Consider the following 19,609-nt stretch of genomic DNA (forward strand, 5'->3'; position numbering starts at 1 on the left):
TCGAGAACAACAGGAGGTAGCAAATTTAGAAGTTTCACAGCACTGATAAACAGATACACTAATTCAGTAATTTACTCAATAAACGATGTTATCATAAAAAAATATTGATAAAATGCAAAAAAGTTCAACTACTACTAAAAGAATCAAGGTTAATGTTTTAAGGGGATGTAAAAATAATAAATGGTTCAAGGAAGACAAGGGGAAACCGTTAAAATATCATTCTATGCAGATGATATGCAACTTTTATATTACAGCTTGTTCAAATATTTAAATGGAATCCATTATGCTAATTTCTGTTTTAAAAAAGTGCTTTATTTGTCTGCTCTGATTGGTTAGCGATCCAGCTCTGTTTTGATAAGTCAACCACTTAGCGATTTCCCTTCCCTTAGCCTATCATGTACAATGTGTTGGAGCGCTAGCCAATAGAAGTGCAAGTGTTACAAACAATGATGTCATTATGTTACAGAAGTAAGCAAAGGAGTCTAAAGGAGGCGTTTCCTGGCAAATAAGGAAACGCCTTCTTTAGACTCCTGGCAAAAACAAATCTTGGCACATGAAAAGAAAAAGTTAGAAGCTTCTAATCACTTCTGGCACAATCCAGACAAATGTGGGCAACTTCCTATGTTGAACAGTTTTTACAATAGTATGGTTAGCAGTTCTGTTTTTATGAAACAAGTTAAAAATTCAAGGTGTGTTTTTAGACTTTTTTGTGTTTGTTTTAAGGGCAAAAATCCCCCATTATAGTGTATAGAAGTCTTTAATGAGTGACAACATTCCCTGAGGTTCTGCTGATTTCTGGGATGTGTAAAACTTGATTATACTGTAGATAATTATAATTTACAAGGCAAAAAACACAAATATATAAAAACAGAAATGTGTTATTGTGGGTCTCAGGGGGTTAATAAAATTACATAATTTAAACTGTGTCAGTTAAAGTAAAAATATTCCTTCGTCCTGGCTTTAGATCCTGTACAACCAGCAGAGTGTGGAGGTCCAAGGCGACCTCAAGAGGAAGCTGATCACAGAGCTGCAGCCAGATACCGATTACTCCTTCGTGCTCATGAGCCGGGGGAACAGTGCTGGTGGCCTCCAGCAGCAAGTGTCCATTAGAACCGCTCCAGACCTGCCGCAGATGAAACCAGTACTATACCAACAGGATGTGGAGGAGGGAGGAAAAGTGACCATCAGCCTGTCCACAGGGCCTGCTGAAGTCTCTGTCAGGTCAGTATATGTATGAGAGGAATGATTCATGACAGATGGCTCTGCAAATGTTCTCTGCACCTCATCAGTGACCTGTGGTTTGAGTTCTGAAATATTATTCATTTGAATTGCATCAATAATATTACCCAATAATAAAACATATTATAACATTTTAACACTCTGTCAGAGGCCTTTTTGCAAAATGAGTTATACTTTGGAGTACTTTGACATTGTTAGGCATTGCTAACATTACTAAAGCTAAGAATCTGAGAGAAGTGACCTGAGATAGTGCTAGATGTTAGGCTCTGCATCATCGATCAGTGTATGAGCTCTTTAAAAACCTTCAAAATCCTCAGTATACAGCAGCCCAGGGAGGCTTACTCTCATTGAGAATCCATCAGACACACACAAACAATATAGCTCAGACACAAGTTTGTCTGCAGCCATTACATTCCTGGCTTTTGTACTTCTTTTCCTGTTCTACCCAGTTCACACCAGCCAATTATCCACCGCAGCAGAAAGTTCTTTTAGGTCAAAGTAGTTCCGAAAGTAAACGAAACATTCAGTCTCACAACACAGCAACACCATGATTATATCCTAAAAACCACGCGGCCATGCTTACAATAACCCCAGTGCTGCCTCCGACATCTGTCCTGACACTAGAAAGCAATTTATTTAAGAGTTGAGCTTTAGAACCACAACTATTCAGAATGGAGAATCACAATGCAAAGGCTGCAATGTATTATTCCTCAGCTCGATCAAGATACCAGGCACTGCAAATTACCTCAACTTAATTGTGCTTCAAGTGTTTGCTTCTCTGAAGAAATTGCCAACAAGTGATCTGTAGAAAGACAAGTGGCGCTCATGTTAAACAAAGTATAATAACATCTCTGTATGAATGCACAACCCAGACCTTTTCACTGGTTACAGAGCAAACCTAAGGACAAGGTATTGTAACAAGTTTAGAACTGAAGGTCCTGTAAGAAACTGTAAAAGCCTAACAATATATTGGTGTTGTATGGTGTTATTTGTTTGATTCAGGTGGTACTACATAGTTGTTGTCCCTGTCAATCCGGCTTCTCAGAGAAGATGGGAAAACCCTGAAGACATGGACATACAGGAGGTGAGTGGATGTGTGTTCACTGTCTAGTTGCAGTCTTGATTAAGGAGCTTACCATATAATTGAGGAGGCAAGTTCATTAAAGCAGCTCCCAGAAAGGCAAACCATTCCATTTTCACATTAAGACTTTCAGGTTAAGGTCAGGTTTGGGTTTGAACTTAGGCAAGGAGGGGTTGTGGTTCTGTTTTCATCATGGCAAAATGGGATTTTAATTGTATTTATTTATTACCAAGTTTAAAAATAACAATCATAACACAAAATGGTACATCCCAATGAGCTGTAAGAAGCTTGAGAGTAGAGCTTTAACATAAAGTATTTCCATTATGTAAGGGATAATGTGCAGCTTTATACTGATCAAGAACCCTCCGCTTCTCGTCTGGCTCCCTGATCAGCCTGTTGGGTGTTCTTTTCCTCATAATGATCGCCTCGCTCCACATTATCCCATTTATTACACGACTCAAAAATGATCACTACTGGATTAACAACGTGTAACATGTTCTGAATTGGATCGAGTATTCAACTAAGCCATGTAATAAATAAATAATTATAAATAAATGTTAATTGTTTGTCTGTTCGCTGACAATCAGAAATGAAAGTTGTGATCCATGGACACATTTTTCTGTAGTTTTACATGAAATATAATGAAAATGATGACAGACGCTAAATCAGCTTACAAAGTCTAGCCATCAGGTGGAGCGGGGTGTATAATAGTGGATTTGAGTACTTCGAGCAGACTGCAAAAAACAGGACATACAGGGCACTGATGATATTCTGTTTTATATTGGTGTGCTGGCCTATTTGTTTTTGTAGCTTGTCCCTGTCTTGCTGTTCTCTGAAGAAAATCAAACAGTAGCTTAGTCTGTGATGCCTTACACGAAGAAATAGTGTCAGCCCAGCAATAGAGAGACGATTATTTGCATCACAGAGGAGGTACTGTCTATACGAGAGTCCTTATTAAATACATATGATTCACCCTTAGTTTCATTCTGCTGCTTAACATTCAGGAGTTGCTTGATTCAGAAAGGTTTCCCATTAAAGTGAAAGAACCATGTTTTCCATACGATCGACCAAATAAGTTGTCAGTAACATTCACCTTGATCAGGGAAAAACTAAAATCAGTTTTGTTTTTCTTCCTCTTTTACAAATCCAAGGTCTTTTTATTGAGGGTGACTTGCTTTTATTTACAAAATGACTGCTTGAGATGTCAGGATAATACCCATACATGGGATTCTCATTCATTCTGGGAAAAGACTGTAAAGGAATACTTAACCCTAACCCTTCACATAGAATGAGCATTGTATATGTCTCGTTCACGCACCGTTGTGTCGTCCCTATGGCAGCTCCTGGAGCCAGGTGCTGACAGCAGCCTGCAGAGAAAGAAGAGACAGAGCCAGCATCTTTTTCAGCCATACATCGCTGCCAAGCTAGACACGCTGCCTGAGTTCTTCACACTGGGCGATGAGAAGAAATACAACGGCTACTACAACAAACCCCTCCCGGGCCAGCAGCAGTATCGCTGCTTTGTTCTGGCTGACTTGACTGACAACGAGTCTGTGAGTCATCGCTTTGTATTTTTGACTCGAGCATATAGCATGTGAATATATTTCAAAGCTTCAGTGGTTGAAGTCAGGGTACTGGGTCTTATACCTTCAACCCTACCCCACTAATGGTGTATGGACATACAGTAGCCAGTAGCCAATCACAAAACTTGTAGGTTAGTTTGGACGATGTAGCCAAAAACGTTTTCATATTCCAATATTATTTACGTTTGTTAAATTTCAAAATTTTGAATATGTCAGCCAGTTCTGTGAAATTACTGTTTGGGTTCTATAAAGTCCTAAGTGATTTATAGTTTAATGACTATACACTCTATATTCATTCATTACACGTGTAGTCTGCATTTCAAACCTGTAGAGAGGCATGCTTGAATAAAGCAAAAATATTTTGTGCTTTTACTCTTTTCGTGCTCTTTCACTGGGCAGGTGAACAATGTTTATGCCTGCAAACATTTCAATAGGTTTTTTCCATATTATTATGTGAGCCTAGTTCAAATAAACTTCTCAAATATTCATGCCAAAGACGAAACAGGCAACATAGTGGTGCGATTTGTCTTTAAATAAAAATCAGATGACAAAAGATTAAAGATGCCCTATTATGCACATTTTTTGGTCCATATTTGTATTTTGTGCCTGTACTGTGACATGTTTACATGCTTTAATGTTCAAAAAGCTCTTTATTTTTCTCATACTGCCTGTTCTGCAGCAGCTGTTGTCAACCTCTGTCTGAAACCAGAGCCCAGTCTGCTCTGATTGGTTAGCTGGCTGGCTTTGTTGGTATTGGTCAACCGCTCAGTGTTGGAAATGTCCCGCCCCTTAATCTTGTAATATGTGTTGAAGCGCTAGCTAATAGAAGCTTAAGTGTAACATATTGATGTCACAGAAGTAAACAAAGGAGTCTAGGCGTTGCAGGCGGGGGGGAGGGTTCAGATTTTTATCACATTACAGTCAGACAGTACATGTAAGGGACCAGGCTGCTCAAACTGCAGACAGATGACTAACATTATGCCAAAAATCCATATGATTATCTGACAGCCAGATCATTGATTGGTTTGAGGAAATAATCTGCTTTCATGACAAACAAACATTCATCTTGTCGGAAGTCTGGGCCTCAGCCTTTCATTACAATAACCTATTTATCCCCCATGTTGATAAGATACAAGGATAAGGTACACTTTTTTGGTATAATGCAATCGCCTTGAAATGAGTGCAACCTTGTGAAACCTAAGATTGTGAAACCTGCAAAAAAAAAAACAACGATGTTTTTCAGCACTGTGGTGAAGCACAGTCTGTATTATAGTTGTACAGGATTGCATTATATATGAAGGTGTTCTTGTTATTTTCTCCACACTGTAATGTGTTTGCGCCCTTGATCAGTTGGTTGTTGGCAGATCCCAAGCTCTGGTAACAATAGAAATGATTTTCCAACCAGCCTAGCACCAAATGCCCTCCTTTTACATTGTAATAGCAGTGACCCCATCAATCCCAATGTGAGAGAAGCAAGTAAAGTATGAAAGTGGATTTAGCTGTAAGAGACAGTCTGCCTTGTCTGCAGCAGTGCAGTGTCAGGAAAAGTTCAACCAAGACCGAGGCTGTGCTTGACACCTCACGCCCTTTAATGAATCGTAAACTCGTACCAGAGGACGAGGGCATGGCTGAGGCAACGTGGAAGGGTTTTTAATATGCGGATCTATTGCGGATTATTCGTGGCCTTTTAATATCCACAGATGAATAGTCCTTGTAAAACTTCATTCCTACCCTGCGGGTCACATTCTAGTGCTTATTACTGCAGAGTGAGTCCCATACATTTCCCTAAGGCCTTGCATTGCTGAATAAACAGAGTGTCATGACAGGCATGCTTTTTTTTCCTTCCTGGTTTTTCCTATCTATTGAACAAAGAGCAGCCCCTCAGGTGGCGGTACACACGTGCCAGGCATGACGCAGTGATGCAAATCACGTCCTTGAGACATGCAGGTATACCTCTCAGGCACTGAATACGTGATCCCTGCTGTCATTCACAAAGCACAGCATTGTCTTTCTTACTTGAATTGCTTTTGTTCTTCATATAAGTCATTAACCCTCATGTTATCTTTATTGAAAGCTTTACTTCTTGGCATTATCTCAGCATCAAAGAACCATCTTGTTCCCCTGCTGATGCTATTGAGTCAGATATTGATATTAAAAGATCACTATGGCATTTCATTCTACTCTTATGTGGTGACCCCGAGGGTTTCAATCATCTATTAACCCAAATTCTTCCTACATTAGCTGATCCAGGGCTAGCATTACATTACCTGTCATTCACCTGACTTTTTTATCCAAAGCAACACTTCAGTACTGTCAAGGGCTAGAGATCAACCACTGGAGCCCATTTAACCCCTGAGCCACATACGTCTTATCACCTGCTCCCTTGTATACATAAATGAGCTTGTCACTTCATGGAAGGTACTATCAGGCAGCAGTGGCTCAGTCTGTAGGGACTTGGTCTTTGAACTGAAGGGTCGTGGGCTCACGTCCTAATCTGACCGGTGTGCATTGATGGCTGCCAGTTAACCTTCTGGTCACTGCTGAGGTTCCCTTGAGCAAGGCCCCGAACCCCCTCACCAACGCTCCCCTGCCCAAAGCTCCACAAGGATGGGTTAAATTCAGAGGTTGAATTTCGCTTTGTGTGTTGTATGCATGTGACACAAAATAAAGAATTAATTGTTTTCATTTCATTTCCACATAAGCACACACAAAAAAACCACAAAAATAATCACAAAGAACTTAAATATTAATATAGTTAAATATTATCTACCAAAGACATCAACTGACAACACTTAATTTAGGTCAGACAGTTATACATAAAATGGTATTGGTTTGAATTGTTTAATGATAATAATCGCAAAAATAAATACAAAGTAACATTTTACAGTAAGATGGATAGAAAGAGAAAAGTAAAAAAATATATATATTTTCTTTTTCTAAAGAAAAAAAGTTTTGTTCTGCCATCCAAATGTAATATGTTTGAACCAAACAAAAGATTGAACATGCACTGCTTTGGACATCCTGCCATGTGGGACAGTTTCTTTAAATCTTGCTCGAGGTTCAATAGCATAAAATAGATCATTTGTCCTCCTTTCAAACACACAACATCTCCAACATCTCCAGTATCTCAACTCCAACAATCTCAAGCTCATTACATACATTTTCAAAAGTGTGTAGCCCTCAACTGCACGTGTTTCAGTTTAAAACAGGGAAGCAAAGCCCACATGCAGTAAATGACACTCAAGCCTGATTCAAAAGAAATCCTGGACGAGAATAGAATACTAATCAAGTTCATTGAAAACAGTAAGGCGGGGAGTTGTGAAATGGTATAAAAGAAAAGGGCCAGATAAACAGTGCGATCACTTACAGCAGGGGAAGGAGGGAGCTTCCTCTGAATGTAAGGCCCTGAGGGAGAGACAGAGAGGTGAGAGAAGAGTGAGAGGTGGAGAAAGAAAAAACAGGGAGCTTAATGGGGGGATAAGTTTGGTTTGCGGGGGGGGGCACCTAAGGGAAATGCATAGACGTCTATGAGAAGGCGTGAAAGGCTGCAATCATAGGAGACAGAATAGCTCAGATGCTGGAATCGGCTTCTGATGTGGGAGGGATGCTGAACTTCGGGGAGAAAAGACAGAAAAAAGAGAAGGATGGCTTTGCAGAGGACTGAGGATTGTGGGTAATTTGCTGAGCCTACTGGATAACATGCATTTATTCCCCCGAATGACAAAATGGTTCACAGTTCTGGGAATAACAAAGCTTCCGAAACATTATAATCTTTTTATTGTTTCTGATTATTTTATGACTCCATTTTTGTTTATTATTTGAGGAGATTATGGACAGTGGAAGCAATGTTACAATGTTCAAATTCCTACTCTTTAAAAAAGCCAGTTTCTTTCATTGCACAGCCCACCTCTTCTATCCAGCTAGCAGATGTAGCAGCAGTATATTTTCCCCCCTGAAGGATTACTATCTATCTGGTCACGCTGAGATTGATCACCTCCAGACACCCCCAGAGATTTTCTAAATACCTTTTATAATGCTCCTGTGCAGTCTAAAAGTGTTGAAAACTATCATTTGAAAAAGTTGTTCAGATCCGTAGGCAGGAGAAGTAAAGAGAAAAGAAGGATGAAAGAGTCCAGGAGACAGATGAGCTGAACAAGTTATCAAGCTTCACACCATTTATCTCCTAAGGTTCCTTTTGACTACTTGTAACAGAGTTGGAAGGTTTGAGTGATTTCCAACTGTTTGGTAAGGCACTGACAAACAACATTGTCCGGTTAGGGTTTCTCAAGAACATGGACACAGCTATAAAAAAAAACTACATCACGATTGCATGACTGCGCGTCACCACAGCCTAGAGACTACTAGTCTTATGACACAAGGAAGCTAGACATTCAGCAGTGGGGTATTTAGTGACTTATTTTATGTTGTAAAACAAAACGTGAACATCTTTTACGCTTGTGTTAACCACAGCTTTTATGATAGGCATCTAATCACAAACGCGTTCAAAAACGGTTAACTTTGAGAGAAGTGAATGAGAAACGGTAACATGCTAACTCATTCCCGGGTTTTAAGGCTCATTGCTGCCCCACTCTATGAAGTGCCTTATGTGTCAGTAGTATTTTCTCACCTACACACTGTAACAAGAAAAGCATGGAAGTAGTAGAGAGTTTCCAAATGCGCTTTCTGTTGTTGTCCAGCTGAACAGAAAGGTTAGGACAAAATCTCAAAGAACACACATATGTAGAATATGTTCTGACCAAGAGCTGACATCTTGTTAATAAAGTATAGGGGGTTAATAAACTATTTTAAATGATCATTGAGCGGAATACAGTAGGTGCCACGTGCAATTTTAAAGAGGTTACAGCCTCAAGTCAAAGACATTAAAGGCTGCCTGAATTTAGTATTTTGCTCTTTCAGAAATAAGACATTTATGCCATAGATTGCTGCACTCAAGTTTTCATTTTATTTCGTTCTGAAAAAAACACGGTAAGCTTAGTATCTGGATGTCCAGGAGATTACTACACATATATACTGTATATTCCAATGTCTACACTCACCGGTCAATATTTTATGAACACCTTGCTAGTACAACCCCCTCTTACCTTCAGAACTGCCTTAATTCTTCGTGGCAGAGACTCAACCAGGTGCTGGAAATATTCCTCAGAGATTTTGGTCCATATTGACATCCATATTGACATGATAGCATCACTCAGTTGCTGCTGATTTGTCGGCTGCACATCCGTGATGCCAATCTCTTGTTCCACCACATCCAAAAGGTGCTGTTTTGGATTGAGATCTGGTGACTGTGGAGGCCATTTGAGTACAGTGAACTCACTGTCATGTTCAAGAAACCAGTTGCAGATGATTTGAGCTTTGTGACATGGTGCGCTATCCTGCTGGAAGTAGCCATCATGAGTACAGGGTCAATAAGGGATGTACATGGTCAGCAACAATACTCAGTTAGGGTGTGGCCTTTAAACGATGGGGCCCAAAGTATACCCAAAAAAAAATGCACTGATTTGCTGCCATGTGATTGGCTGATAAGATATTTGCGTTAACAAGCAGTTGATCAGGGGTACCAGAGTGTATAAAAACATGATTCTGGAAAAAGTTTCTGTAACTCTAAGAATTGTGACTCTGAATTATATTTGAATAGGAAAGTAAACAACCTTACATAAGTATGTTTTTGTAGATTTCTATGTGTTGGATTTTTTATTCAGCATTCCATTAGATGAAAAATGTTAACAAATTTCGTAAAGCCACAAAGGTCATGTACAATTCATTTGTAAGTTTCAGCCTGGATGCAACAAGGTCTGACAATGAAGGCTATATGAAAGAATAGTGTGCAAAATGTGTGGAATTTAATAAATCAATAAGGAAGGATGGGCGTTCGTGGGGTGACATTGTTTTAACAAAGCAGCGTTGTTCGGTTGTGTTTACAGCTTTCACCCAGAGGAGCTGCAGCCAGAGCCCCGTCAGGCTTACAGCAATATTTATCGTCTCATTCGCTAACACAGTCCCACTTTCTGCACTTGTCTCACAGAACATAAAGCGGCAAGCACAACACTTACTTAAAGTGAATTACGCCTTGTAAATTGATCCATGTAAGTTAATGTTTGTTATGTTGCCAATATCCAACCAGCTACCAATTTGCACTGCGACTCAGTAATAAGGACCAGACATTTTTCACTTTGAAGCTTAATGATGCACTTATATAATCCTTCCAACAATGATGTGATGTTCTGTCACTGCATTATCAAGCGCACATGCCCACAACGAGACAAACATCGGTTTATTGGTCAACACCAAGCGATGTACAAGATGGGGAATGTTTACAGGTTTGTTTTTAAATCGCATTTTCGAGGGGAAGGACACTTTTACTCAGATTACATTTGTTTTTGACTTATTACAAATATATTTCTAAGTTGAGAGTGGATTGAAAAGGGAAACAAACACATAGTATAGTATACAACAATAGAAAGGTCTATGTAATTGGTAAAACTCGACTTGTACTTGAGAGATGGATAATAGTTAATTAGATCTCGACATGCTTAGCCTGGCACCCTCTTAGACATTGTGTGTCTCTTGGCAGTAGTGTAAGGCTGCCATACGGTCAAATGATGGCATTGACAAAGGGCCGGCCTCAGGTCAGCACAGCTGTACAGAAGGTCTAGTGAAGCTGTTTGCATTATTGGATTTGATCCTAAAAAGATGACACTGATGTGGATGCTCCACTGGGCTTCTTTGTTCCTCTCTGGCATCACAAGGGACTCTCCACAATGAGCCATACACTCCCAATGCAGCCAGCACAGCAGCCTGCATCTGATACCCCCCAACCACAACCAACAAACATATGTGTATATTCAGCTCATACTCTCATAGGAATTCTGCCTCATTGAACACACAACCACTGCTGTCAAAAGTTTTAAATATGGGAAATAAACACACAGATTGAGGTACTGTATTGCATTTAGAACTCGCTGTATTACTCATTGTTCATCCATTTCTTTATTATATTATAGAGTGTGAGATAAGAATGGCTTTCTATTCTACTCAGGATTTATTTTGATAACTACAGTATTAATATGTATTATGTCTTGTCTCAATTTATTTTACATAAGGTCATTATGGTCTACATGAAAACATGTGTATATAGAAATGTATGTATTAGGATAAACCCCTTGAGATGCACCATCTTCTGTTCAAGGGGACCCCGACAAAAGCAATGTAAATGTGTGTGCACAGTGATGGTAGTATAATGGCATATAATAATGAAAGTAACAGTTATAGTGTAGCTGTTTTCAGGTTTCCTATCCTGTCTTAATGATTGAGACGGCAGAAGTGTCCCTTAAGAGGCCCTTTTATGCTTTCTTGGGTGACATCACTATGAAAGACTCATATCGGCTAGTGTTCCAACACATTGTACGTGATAGGCTAAAGTGCGGGACAATTCCAACAGAGCCGGCCAGCTAACCAATCAGAGCAAGACTAGGCTCTGGTTTTCGAACTGAGGGTGAAAAGAGGTGCTGCAGCACAGGCAGTATGAGAACAATACTTAAAGACCTTTTTAACATTAAAGGTCTCCTATTATGCTCTTTTATGGCATATGTTATAAATCTCAAATATATTTACATGACAAGTTTTGCTCAAAATACCAAACAGATCATGCATTTTAGCATGTCCGCTGTCCCTCTGTTTCAGCCCTGTTCCTGAAGTGCTGATTCTGTGACTGTCGCTTTAAATTTGAGCTGAGCTGGCCACGCCCCTTTGGAGCGTCATGATCTCTGTCTGAAGAGAGAAGTTTCTAACGGAGAAACTCAGCTAAACGCTGCCGTGATTAAACCCTATATTATGTTCCAAACCACATCAAGCATTATTTCTGAAACAGTTCTCAGTGTTTACCACTAGAACAGTGACATTATATATATTATATACAACAACTCTAAGTCCCTCCTGCAGACATCCTGCACAGAGACACAGAGCTGCTGCGGAGGGGATGCAGCTCGCGACTGTATATTGCGGACGATAGGTTGGGACGTGTCAGCCCATATTTCCGATATGACGTCATATCTGCAGCAAATCTGGATCAGCTTGTTTGTACCCCCGTTTTTAGAGATGTGGGTAAGGAGGAAAAGAGAGAGGGTTGTATTTTCTGACAGAGTCTCTTTACACACCGGGGACACATATTTATGTGTAAAAGACAGCAAAAAGTGCATTTTGCATAATAGGGGACCTTAAAGCATGTAAACGTGTCACAGTAGAGGCACAAAATACAAATATAAACCTGAAAATGAGAAGAATAAAGACCATATTAGTAATGTATGTAACCCCCAACTGCTCCCTAGTCCCTTTGCTCTGACACCTCTCCACCAATGCGGGTTTTTGGGTCGTGTTTGTGCACGTGTGTTTCGGGCCTGTGTGTAATGTATTAACTATAAATAACACAAGAGAGAAAGCTGAATTACTCCATCAGGGATTAATAAAGGGTTTTTAATCCTAATTTCACAAAAGAGAAAGTGTTTTATCAGCAAATGTATATCAGTTTGGAGAGCTGATTGTAAGTTTTTTCTTACTGTATTATTTCTTAATGTTGTGTATAAGTCACTGACAGTAAACTGACTCTGACCCTCCTCTGGGCTGCAGCAGAGGACGTTTGCGGCCAGCCCGTTTTCTGAGCCCTTCATTGTGAAGCTCCACAGCGGGATGAGCCGACACGCAGAGGAGCCGGAGATGCTCTGGGTGATGGGTCCGGTGCTGGCAGTTATCCTCATCATCATCATAGTCATTGCCATTCTAGTCTTCAAGAGGTGAGTCTGAGAGACAAAGCTGCATTCACCAGGCGGGTGCACTCAGGACCTGCCATTTATTTCAGGTTTCCATCTGTATAGTGTATGTTCTTATTTTTGGGTCAAATTATACAACTCAAAAACACACAAAATAATTATAATAAGTCATTACCCAATTCTGTATATGTATGCTGACCCAAAACATGTTTACATTCATTCTTTAAAATAATTCCAATACATTTAAAATGAATAATGATTTAAAAAAAAAACTAAAACGAGGATATCAAAAATATTATAAAAACTCTGAAAACATTCAATTACACGCTAGTATTCAGACGTCAGCTTTATATTTTTAATTATCATATTTTTATAAATTGTTTTAAAGTGTATTATAATGTCTTTGGAGGACGGCTGTTATAATTAATAATTTGGATAACCAGTTACATTTAGATTTGCTTGTTTTCATTCATAAATATATGCTTTAAATGCAAATATATATATATTGTTGATAACAGAATTATGTTGTTCCTGTTTATTGAAAAATTGCCGATTTAATTCACATCCATAATAAACAATTATATGTAAAATATTGCGCCCTCCCGCTTAATATCAAGGGAAATACCATTTAACAGTGATATTAGCATACAAATGTTCATTTTCTCTCTCTGGACTAGTCTCAGTATACATCGAAGGCAGTGCATGTCCTTCGTGTTCCTCCTCGTATCATCTAGCTGAGCGATCATTTCAGCACAGTCCAGAGAGACACCCAGGGCATTTTCTTCAGCACAGCAGATGACAAGAACATTTGACAAAAGTGAGGCACCAAGAAATGGTCAGAGTACTTCCCAGAGTAGAGACAGACATTCGTCTTCGCTGTGCCAGCCTGAAGGCCTCGGCCCTCCACGGCAGATGGGAGGAAGACGCTGGCCCCGCAGCGCCGCTCTTCCAGGCTAACAGTTGGCTCGTGCTTCCTGTGCTTGGATAAAACATCTGGAGCTGCTCAATGTGCTGACGGGGCCTCCATATGGCTACTACTTTGCTCAAATGGCAATACTTGTTTTGTCTTTTTCCATTGCTCCCTTTGCTCATTATCCAGGGATGTGTCTGAATCTGTACATTAATCTGTACTGTACTCTGTGAGGGAAACATCTCCAATTGATAACACAAGCTCGTCCCACCATCACATGCTGATGGTTAACACATTTAATACATTACTACCAAACATATTCCTAAATTTATCATAGTATTGTAAATGTTGAATGTGGTTTTTCCTACCTAAACAGCCTGTGGTTTCCAACGCTTTAACTTTTGATTTAAATACTTTTAAGCTTGAAATCAGAAGGATGAGTTATCTGCTAAAAAGTGCTTTACCAACAATATCTTGTGAGGGAAACTAACTCAGAAGGCACAATAAGAAAAACAGTTGTGTTTTTTAATTTAATATCTATATACTGAACTGTATTAGACCTTCCAAACTTTTATTGTGGTAAGCCAATTGGTCTTTAAATGGCCATCGCCAATAAAAAGTAGAATTTTGGCAGACTATTAGAAGTATTTACCATAAAATGTACCTAAAACACAAACCATGTTGTGAAGACATTAACGTTCTACCCAATCTACCCGGTCTTTATTCATTTGATGCAATTAGCCAGTCCCTTTAGCAGCATAGATGCCAACTCTAGATAGCTTCAAACTTCAAACTTCATCTTTTTAGAGACTAAACTGCATTTCGTTGTATGCATACTTAACATCTACGCAATGATGTCTACCTCTTAGCCTTTGAGCACACATGCGGGTGAGAAAAAACGTTTTGCATTCTCCTATTTTAAGTTTCTTGAGACAAGAACATGCAGCAGTCTCACTGCAGCAGAAATGAAAAATACGTCTCTCCATTAAGAGATCATTTACAGCACAACTTCTTTGTTATTTAAATCTCTTTTTTTTTTCCTGCCTTTTTCAAAATATATTTAAAGGGACCTTTCTTTATTTATTTGTGTGACACAGCCGAACGATGGATCCTTTCACTGTGTCAATGCAGTGAATGCATCCCAAAATAAAGTTGTTTGAGCGGACACTGTGCTCTAGGAGTGCATCTGATCCTTTGCGGATGCTTTGAGAATCAAACGGTTACCTTTTGTGTCACTTGAACACGTTCATGGGCCTCATCAAGATGTGGTTGGTGGTTGTTCACAAGGACAAAAATACACCAGTGTGTGCCCAATATAGCCCAATATCACAAACTACGAGTTCATTTTAGACAGACCTAATTTTAGACCTTATGTGGAAGGGACAAATTCAAGCTAAAAGGGTGATTAAAATTTCCCTGTGAGTATTCTTGTGATAAGTAGAATTCATGGGACGGTAAGACGTGTCCACCAACAGCTCATATTTCTTACTGACTATATCATTCTAAACAGCAATAGAAGAAGATGTATGCTATGGGAAAGCTGCTCAGTGGCTTTGGATCAGATACATAGTAGAAGTAATAAAAAGGTGCTGTAACGTGATCTGTCAGGTACGCTTCCTGTGCACTGTGACACTGTGTTGCCGACAGCTTGCAAATGAATCCTTTCTTACTCTGTGCTCTTTCCCACTGTTTGCTTGATTCTGTGGATACAGCAAACAAGAAAGGTTGGTGCCTCTGATCTTACACTGCTTCACTAATGTGCATAGCTTCTTATTTGAAGATATTTGGTGTGAATAATGATTTAATTTGACTTCTTCAAACTATCATGCCTCATACATTTTCCATCAGATTACTTTTTAAACCATATTTTATTATTTTATTATTCTCATTCATAAACACATGTTTTTTTTTTACTAATTCTCTCAACAACATATCATCCTGACACCTGCAAATAATATCCGCAAAGCTATACAGTCATTTTGCAAATTGGGGGGAGCCAATCCACTTATAAATGTAGTGCTTTAGTCCTTCTCGTTTACTTTTGGCCCTTGCCTTTTGAAGAGGAATTTATTTAACTTAGTTTCTTTTATTATAAATGTAGGGTGATAGTGGGAATAGGTATTGATTGAAAGTAAAACAAGAAGTGAGGCAACAGTACATTTATCTGGCCTGAAAGTAACATCTTTAGTATTCTGATGTACAAATATATAATGCAACTTGAATTCCAGTTGCATTTGTATGTATATTTAAAAATATACTTTACATTTATACACAACATACTAAATACTTTAAAAATGCGTGATTGCACTTAAAATGATGCCTATGGCAGCCATCGTCAGCAGTGTTGGAATATGGAAAATATTGAAACATTAGAAGTAGTAATCTAGGAGTTTAGAGTGTCAACACATATTTTTGTGTTTGAAAGGTGCTAAAATAAGGGTTTTGCTTCATAATGATTGAGTTTAAGACAGGATTCTGACAGACTTACTACATCATGACTTCAGCTCTGTTCTTAACACATAGCCATATAATGAGCTGAACTCGTCACTCTCAGATCTAAAATGAGCAAATATCCCAAAATGTTTAACTCTTTCTTGGTACAATTAGGTGACAGGTGTTCTGAAAAAGTCCTGACCAATACTTTACCAGTAATTATCTCTTATAATTATAAATGCTTTACCTGACTTTAACAGTTTAAGAGCCTGTGAGTATAGGCAAATGCTGACCGAGTGCCAGTTAGACCTCTCCAGAAACCTGAGTATTTTACTTTTAGTTAACACAGACACTAGTTTTATTGATATGTTAACATGGCACAAGGTGTTAAATTGTAATTGAACCTTTTGAAACTGTAATTGTCTAAAAGTTCATACAATTTCATCATTGAGAATCGTGGACCACTTCTTTTAAAGGTGCCATCGAATGGAAAACTGTATTTACCTTGGCATAGTTGAATTAGGAGAGTTCGGTACATTGAACTGACATACCGTGAACCTCAAACACCATTGTTCCTCCTTCACGTGCAAATCATGAATATGCATATCACAGCATTAAAACGGGCGAATTACAACAATCCCTGCGCGTTACGTCACACACGGTAGTCCAGCCCCAACATTTGCATACACACTAACGCCAACACTTACCACTCCGTAACGTTACTCTCCAAACTCCGACCAACTGGCTGTTCTTCAAGTTCATCGGTTTCCTCCTCCGATAAAGGCTCAAACATGTAAGGTTGGATGTCAATAGCCTCCATGGTTCATCTCTCACAGTTTCACGAACTTCACTTACTTCTGTCGGCTCTGAGGCAGCCATGGTCTGCTCCTTGTGAATCAGCCAATCAGAGCAGAGCTTGTGATAATTATTTAAATGAGCCCCAAATAAGGAAATTCAGCTTGTTTCATTCTAGGACCAAATCATAGGGTTTTAAATGGGCCTGTAAAACTGCATCTGGACATTTTTTGGATCGACCAAAGTTATATACCTTCTTTGTAGACATCAGAGAACAATTTCAAATATCAGATAGATGCTTTCTATGGCACCTTTACGTTTGATAAAGGCTCAAAACTCCACTAGATTTAAGTTAAGGGCCTTTTCACACTTTTTCTATTGATATAATTAAGCTGGTAAAAATTGAACATAATAAAAACTCTAACACAAATCTAACATCAGAAATTATAGTAGATGAGTGTTTTGCTCTTACAAGAGAACATACAATGTTGATTATAAGAGATACATTGAACATCCCCCTCACTTTTAAATTTAATATGCTGTAATAAAGCTAACAGTTGTCGTCAACAATTACAGCAAACACAGCTGTATGCACATCAGCACTTAGTACAAGTGCAAAGACACTGAGAAGTTGTATTTAACAACGAACTTGCACGTTTGTAGCATGCAGAAACACATGCACTGAGCTTCGTCACCATTAGCCAAATCTGTTGACGCCAGGCTGCTTTACCAATTACTCAACCTGTTTGTTTCACACATATGGGGCAAAGATTTAGGCACTGGACATTAAACATGACTGGCAGCTTGTTCTAACATACTGTGAAATGTGTTGCTTTCCATTACTGATTTCACGCGAGATTGAAGTTCAGCAGGAAGAAATTAATTTTACATGAATTCCATCAAGAGTTTCTCAGCATCAGTGACCCAGCCTGCCCTTTTTCAAATATCTATGGTTCCTAACCACCCTCTACTCATGCATACTCACTGTACACAGCAACCATTAATCAGTGTCACAGCTCCATTAAGTAAAACTCATACAATAACTTGTGATTTGCAAAAATGTAAGAAGATTTAGCTGCAACTTACTTATTACTTCTAAGTTTTAAATTATTCATATTCGTTGTCCCTCTTTTTTTTAATTGTAGGGGTCAGAGATCACTCCTTCCGTGCTTTACAAAAATACTTAAAAGGTTGGTTTACATTAAGTATTCTGGCATCTTCAGATGCACCTCATTTCACATTAAATCGAGTATCAATTTCAGGGGAAAAACATTCTACGCACTTGGGATATTTTATATTTTCTCATTTATAATAAGCTATATAAATAATGTTTTGGTATTTAAATTTCACTTATGGTGTCATTGGGTTGACTTACACATGGTGTCCAAGCAAATCATTAATCACAAACTATTTTTATTTGTAAATGGATTAACCTAAATGGCTCCTGCTAGTGGTGTCCCACAGGGATCCGTTCTTCAACCCCTTTTATTTGTCACATACTTTTTATTTCTGTTACTTTTTGCTAATGATACTAGCTTATTTTATTTACTAAAATTCTCCCACAATTATTTTTGAAATGGATAGATTAGATCTAATTTGATTAATTTCTATGAGTTTGTTTTTTATGTTCAAAAAGACTGTACTCTTATTACAATAAGACTGTGAGTAAAAACGTCATTATTACCCATTTTTCATTTTACATGGTTTGTAATTAATGTATGAATTAAGGTGAAGCTACTATCTTGATGGTGGTGAATAATAACCTTTGTTACTTTGTTCTCATCTTATAGTAGGGCTGTAACCAAATACAAGTATTCTTTAATTTGGATGTGCATAGATTATGTGAAAAAGGTACTAACATCTAAACAAAAAGACATTGTGTGTACCTTTTTGAATACATTTTTGTACCTTTATAATGTCCAGGGTCCATCAAAGACAGACGGCCATAATCAGTTTGGATTCCATATTTGTAAAATGTCTTAAAAGTGTATACAAATACTCAGAAATGTGTTTTAGTTGATTGTTTTCTACAATTTTTAATAGTTCACACTAACTTTATTTTTGTCTAGACTGCCTCACATTATCACCTGCTGTCATTCCCTCAATTTGTGTATTATTTTCGACTAAAAATCCCAGTTTGCGCCAAGATTGAGTTATTGTGACCTGTTCTAACTTAGTTATCTCCTCTTATATCACAACTTCTTCATTCCCCCAGGAAACGAACATGTCCAGCCAAGGATGAGCACATGGCAGGCGTCAAGGATTCACTGCTGGCCCACTCCTCAGACCCTGTGGAGATGAGGAGACTCAACTATCAGACACAAGGCATGAACACGCACAAGCACAACACACAAACAACTGTCCCCAGCACTTTACATATATTTATTCATGCCAAGCCAGTCATGCCTGAAAGCAGATGTACAATAGATGCTGTAGCAACTGTGGTATAATTATCATCACAATTGGGTCATTATTTTTAAACTGTATTGAATAAAAACGCCACAAGCAACTAACATTTAGTGACAGGCATTTGAGCCTGACACAAAATAACATGGTTGCTAGAGGTATCTTCTGATACATTACTTTTAAATATGTTGAGGGGGTGTATTCAGGTTATATCATACTAAATAAATGGCTATTTAATATCTCCAATTATCCTAGTAATTTCACAGTAAATGTGGTTCTCATTAGCTGCTGCAGGGCTGTGGTAATGATAATTATAAAACAGTAAATCAGACCTTTCATTAAACATAGGAAATATTATTGACCAAAGATATACTGGTGA

At 38.5% G+C, this 19,609-nt stretch overlaps 1 protein-coding gene across 10 annotated transcripts in view; it reads left to right on the plus strand.

Moving 5' to 3' along the window:
* ptprfa (protein tyrosine phosphatase receptor type Fa) overlaps positions 1 to 19,609 on the plus strand; it is a 185,273-nt gene that overhangs the window by 135,594 nt on the left and 30,070 nt on the right. For 8 of the 10 annotated variants that reach the window (XM_063891080.1, XM_063891084.1, XM_063891081.1 and 5 more), the window contains 5 exons: positions 965 to 1,221; positions 2,242 to 2,323; positions 3,661 to 3,873; positions 12,547 to 12,710; positions 19,040 to 19,149. In XM_063891080.1, coding sequence (XP_063747150.1) covers positions 965 to 1,221; positions 2,242 to 2,323; positions 3,661 to 3,873; positions 12,547 to 12,710; positions 19,040 to 19,149 — 826 coding nt within the window. The remainder of the gene's footprint in view (positions 1 to 964; positions 1,222 to 2,241; positions 2,324 to 3,660; positions 3,874 to 12,546; positions 12,711 to 19,039; positions 19,150 to 19,609) is intronic. The other 2 variants (XM_063891083.1, XM_063891086.1) reach the window with 1 other exon arrangement.

The sequence above is a fragment of the Eleginops maclovinus genome, chromosome 9, assembly GCF_036324505.1.
Source record: "Eleginops maclovinus isolate JMC-PN-2008 ecotype Puerto Natales chromosome 9, JC_Emac_rtc_rv5, whole genome shotgun sequence".
Taxonomy (NCBI): Eukaryota; Metazoa; Chordata; class Actinopteri; order Perciformes; family Eleginopidae; genus Eleginops; species Eleginops maclovinus.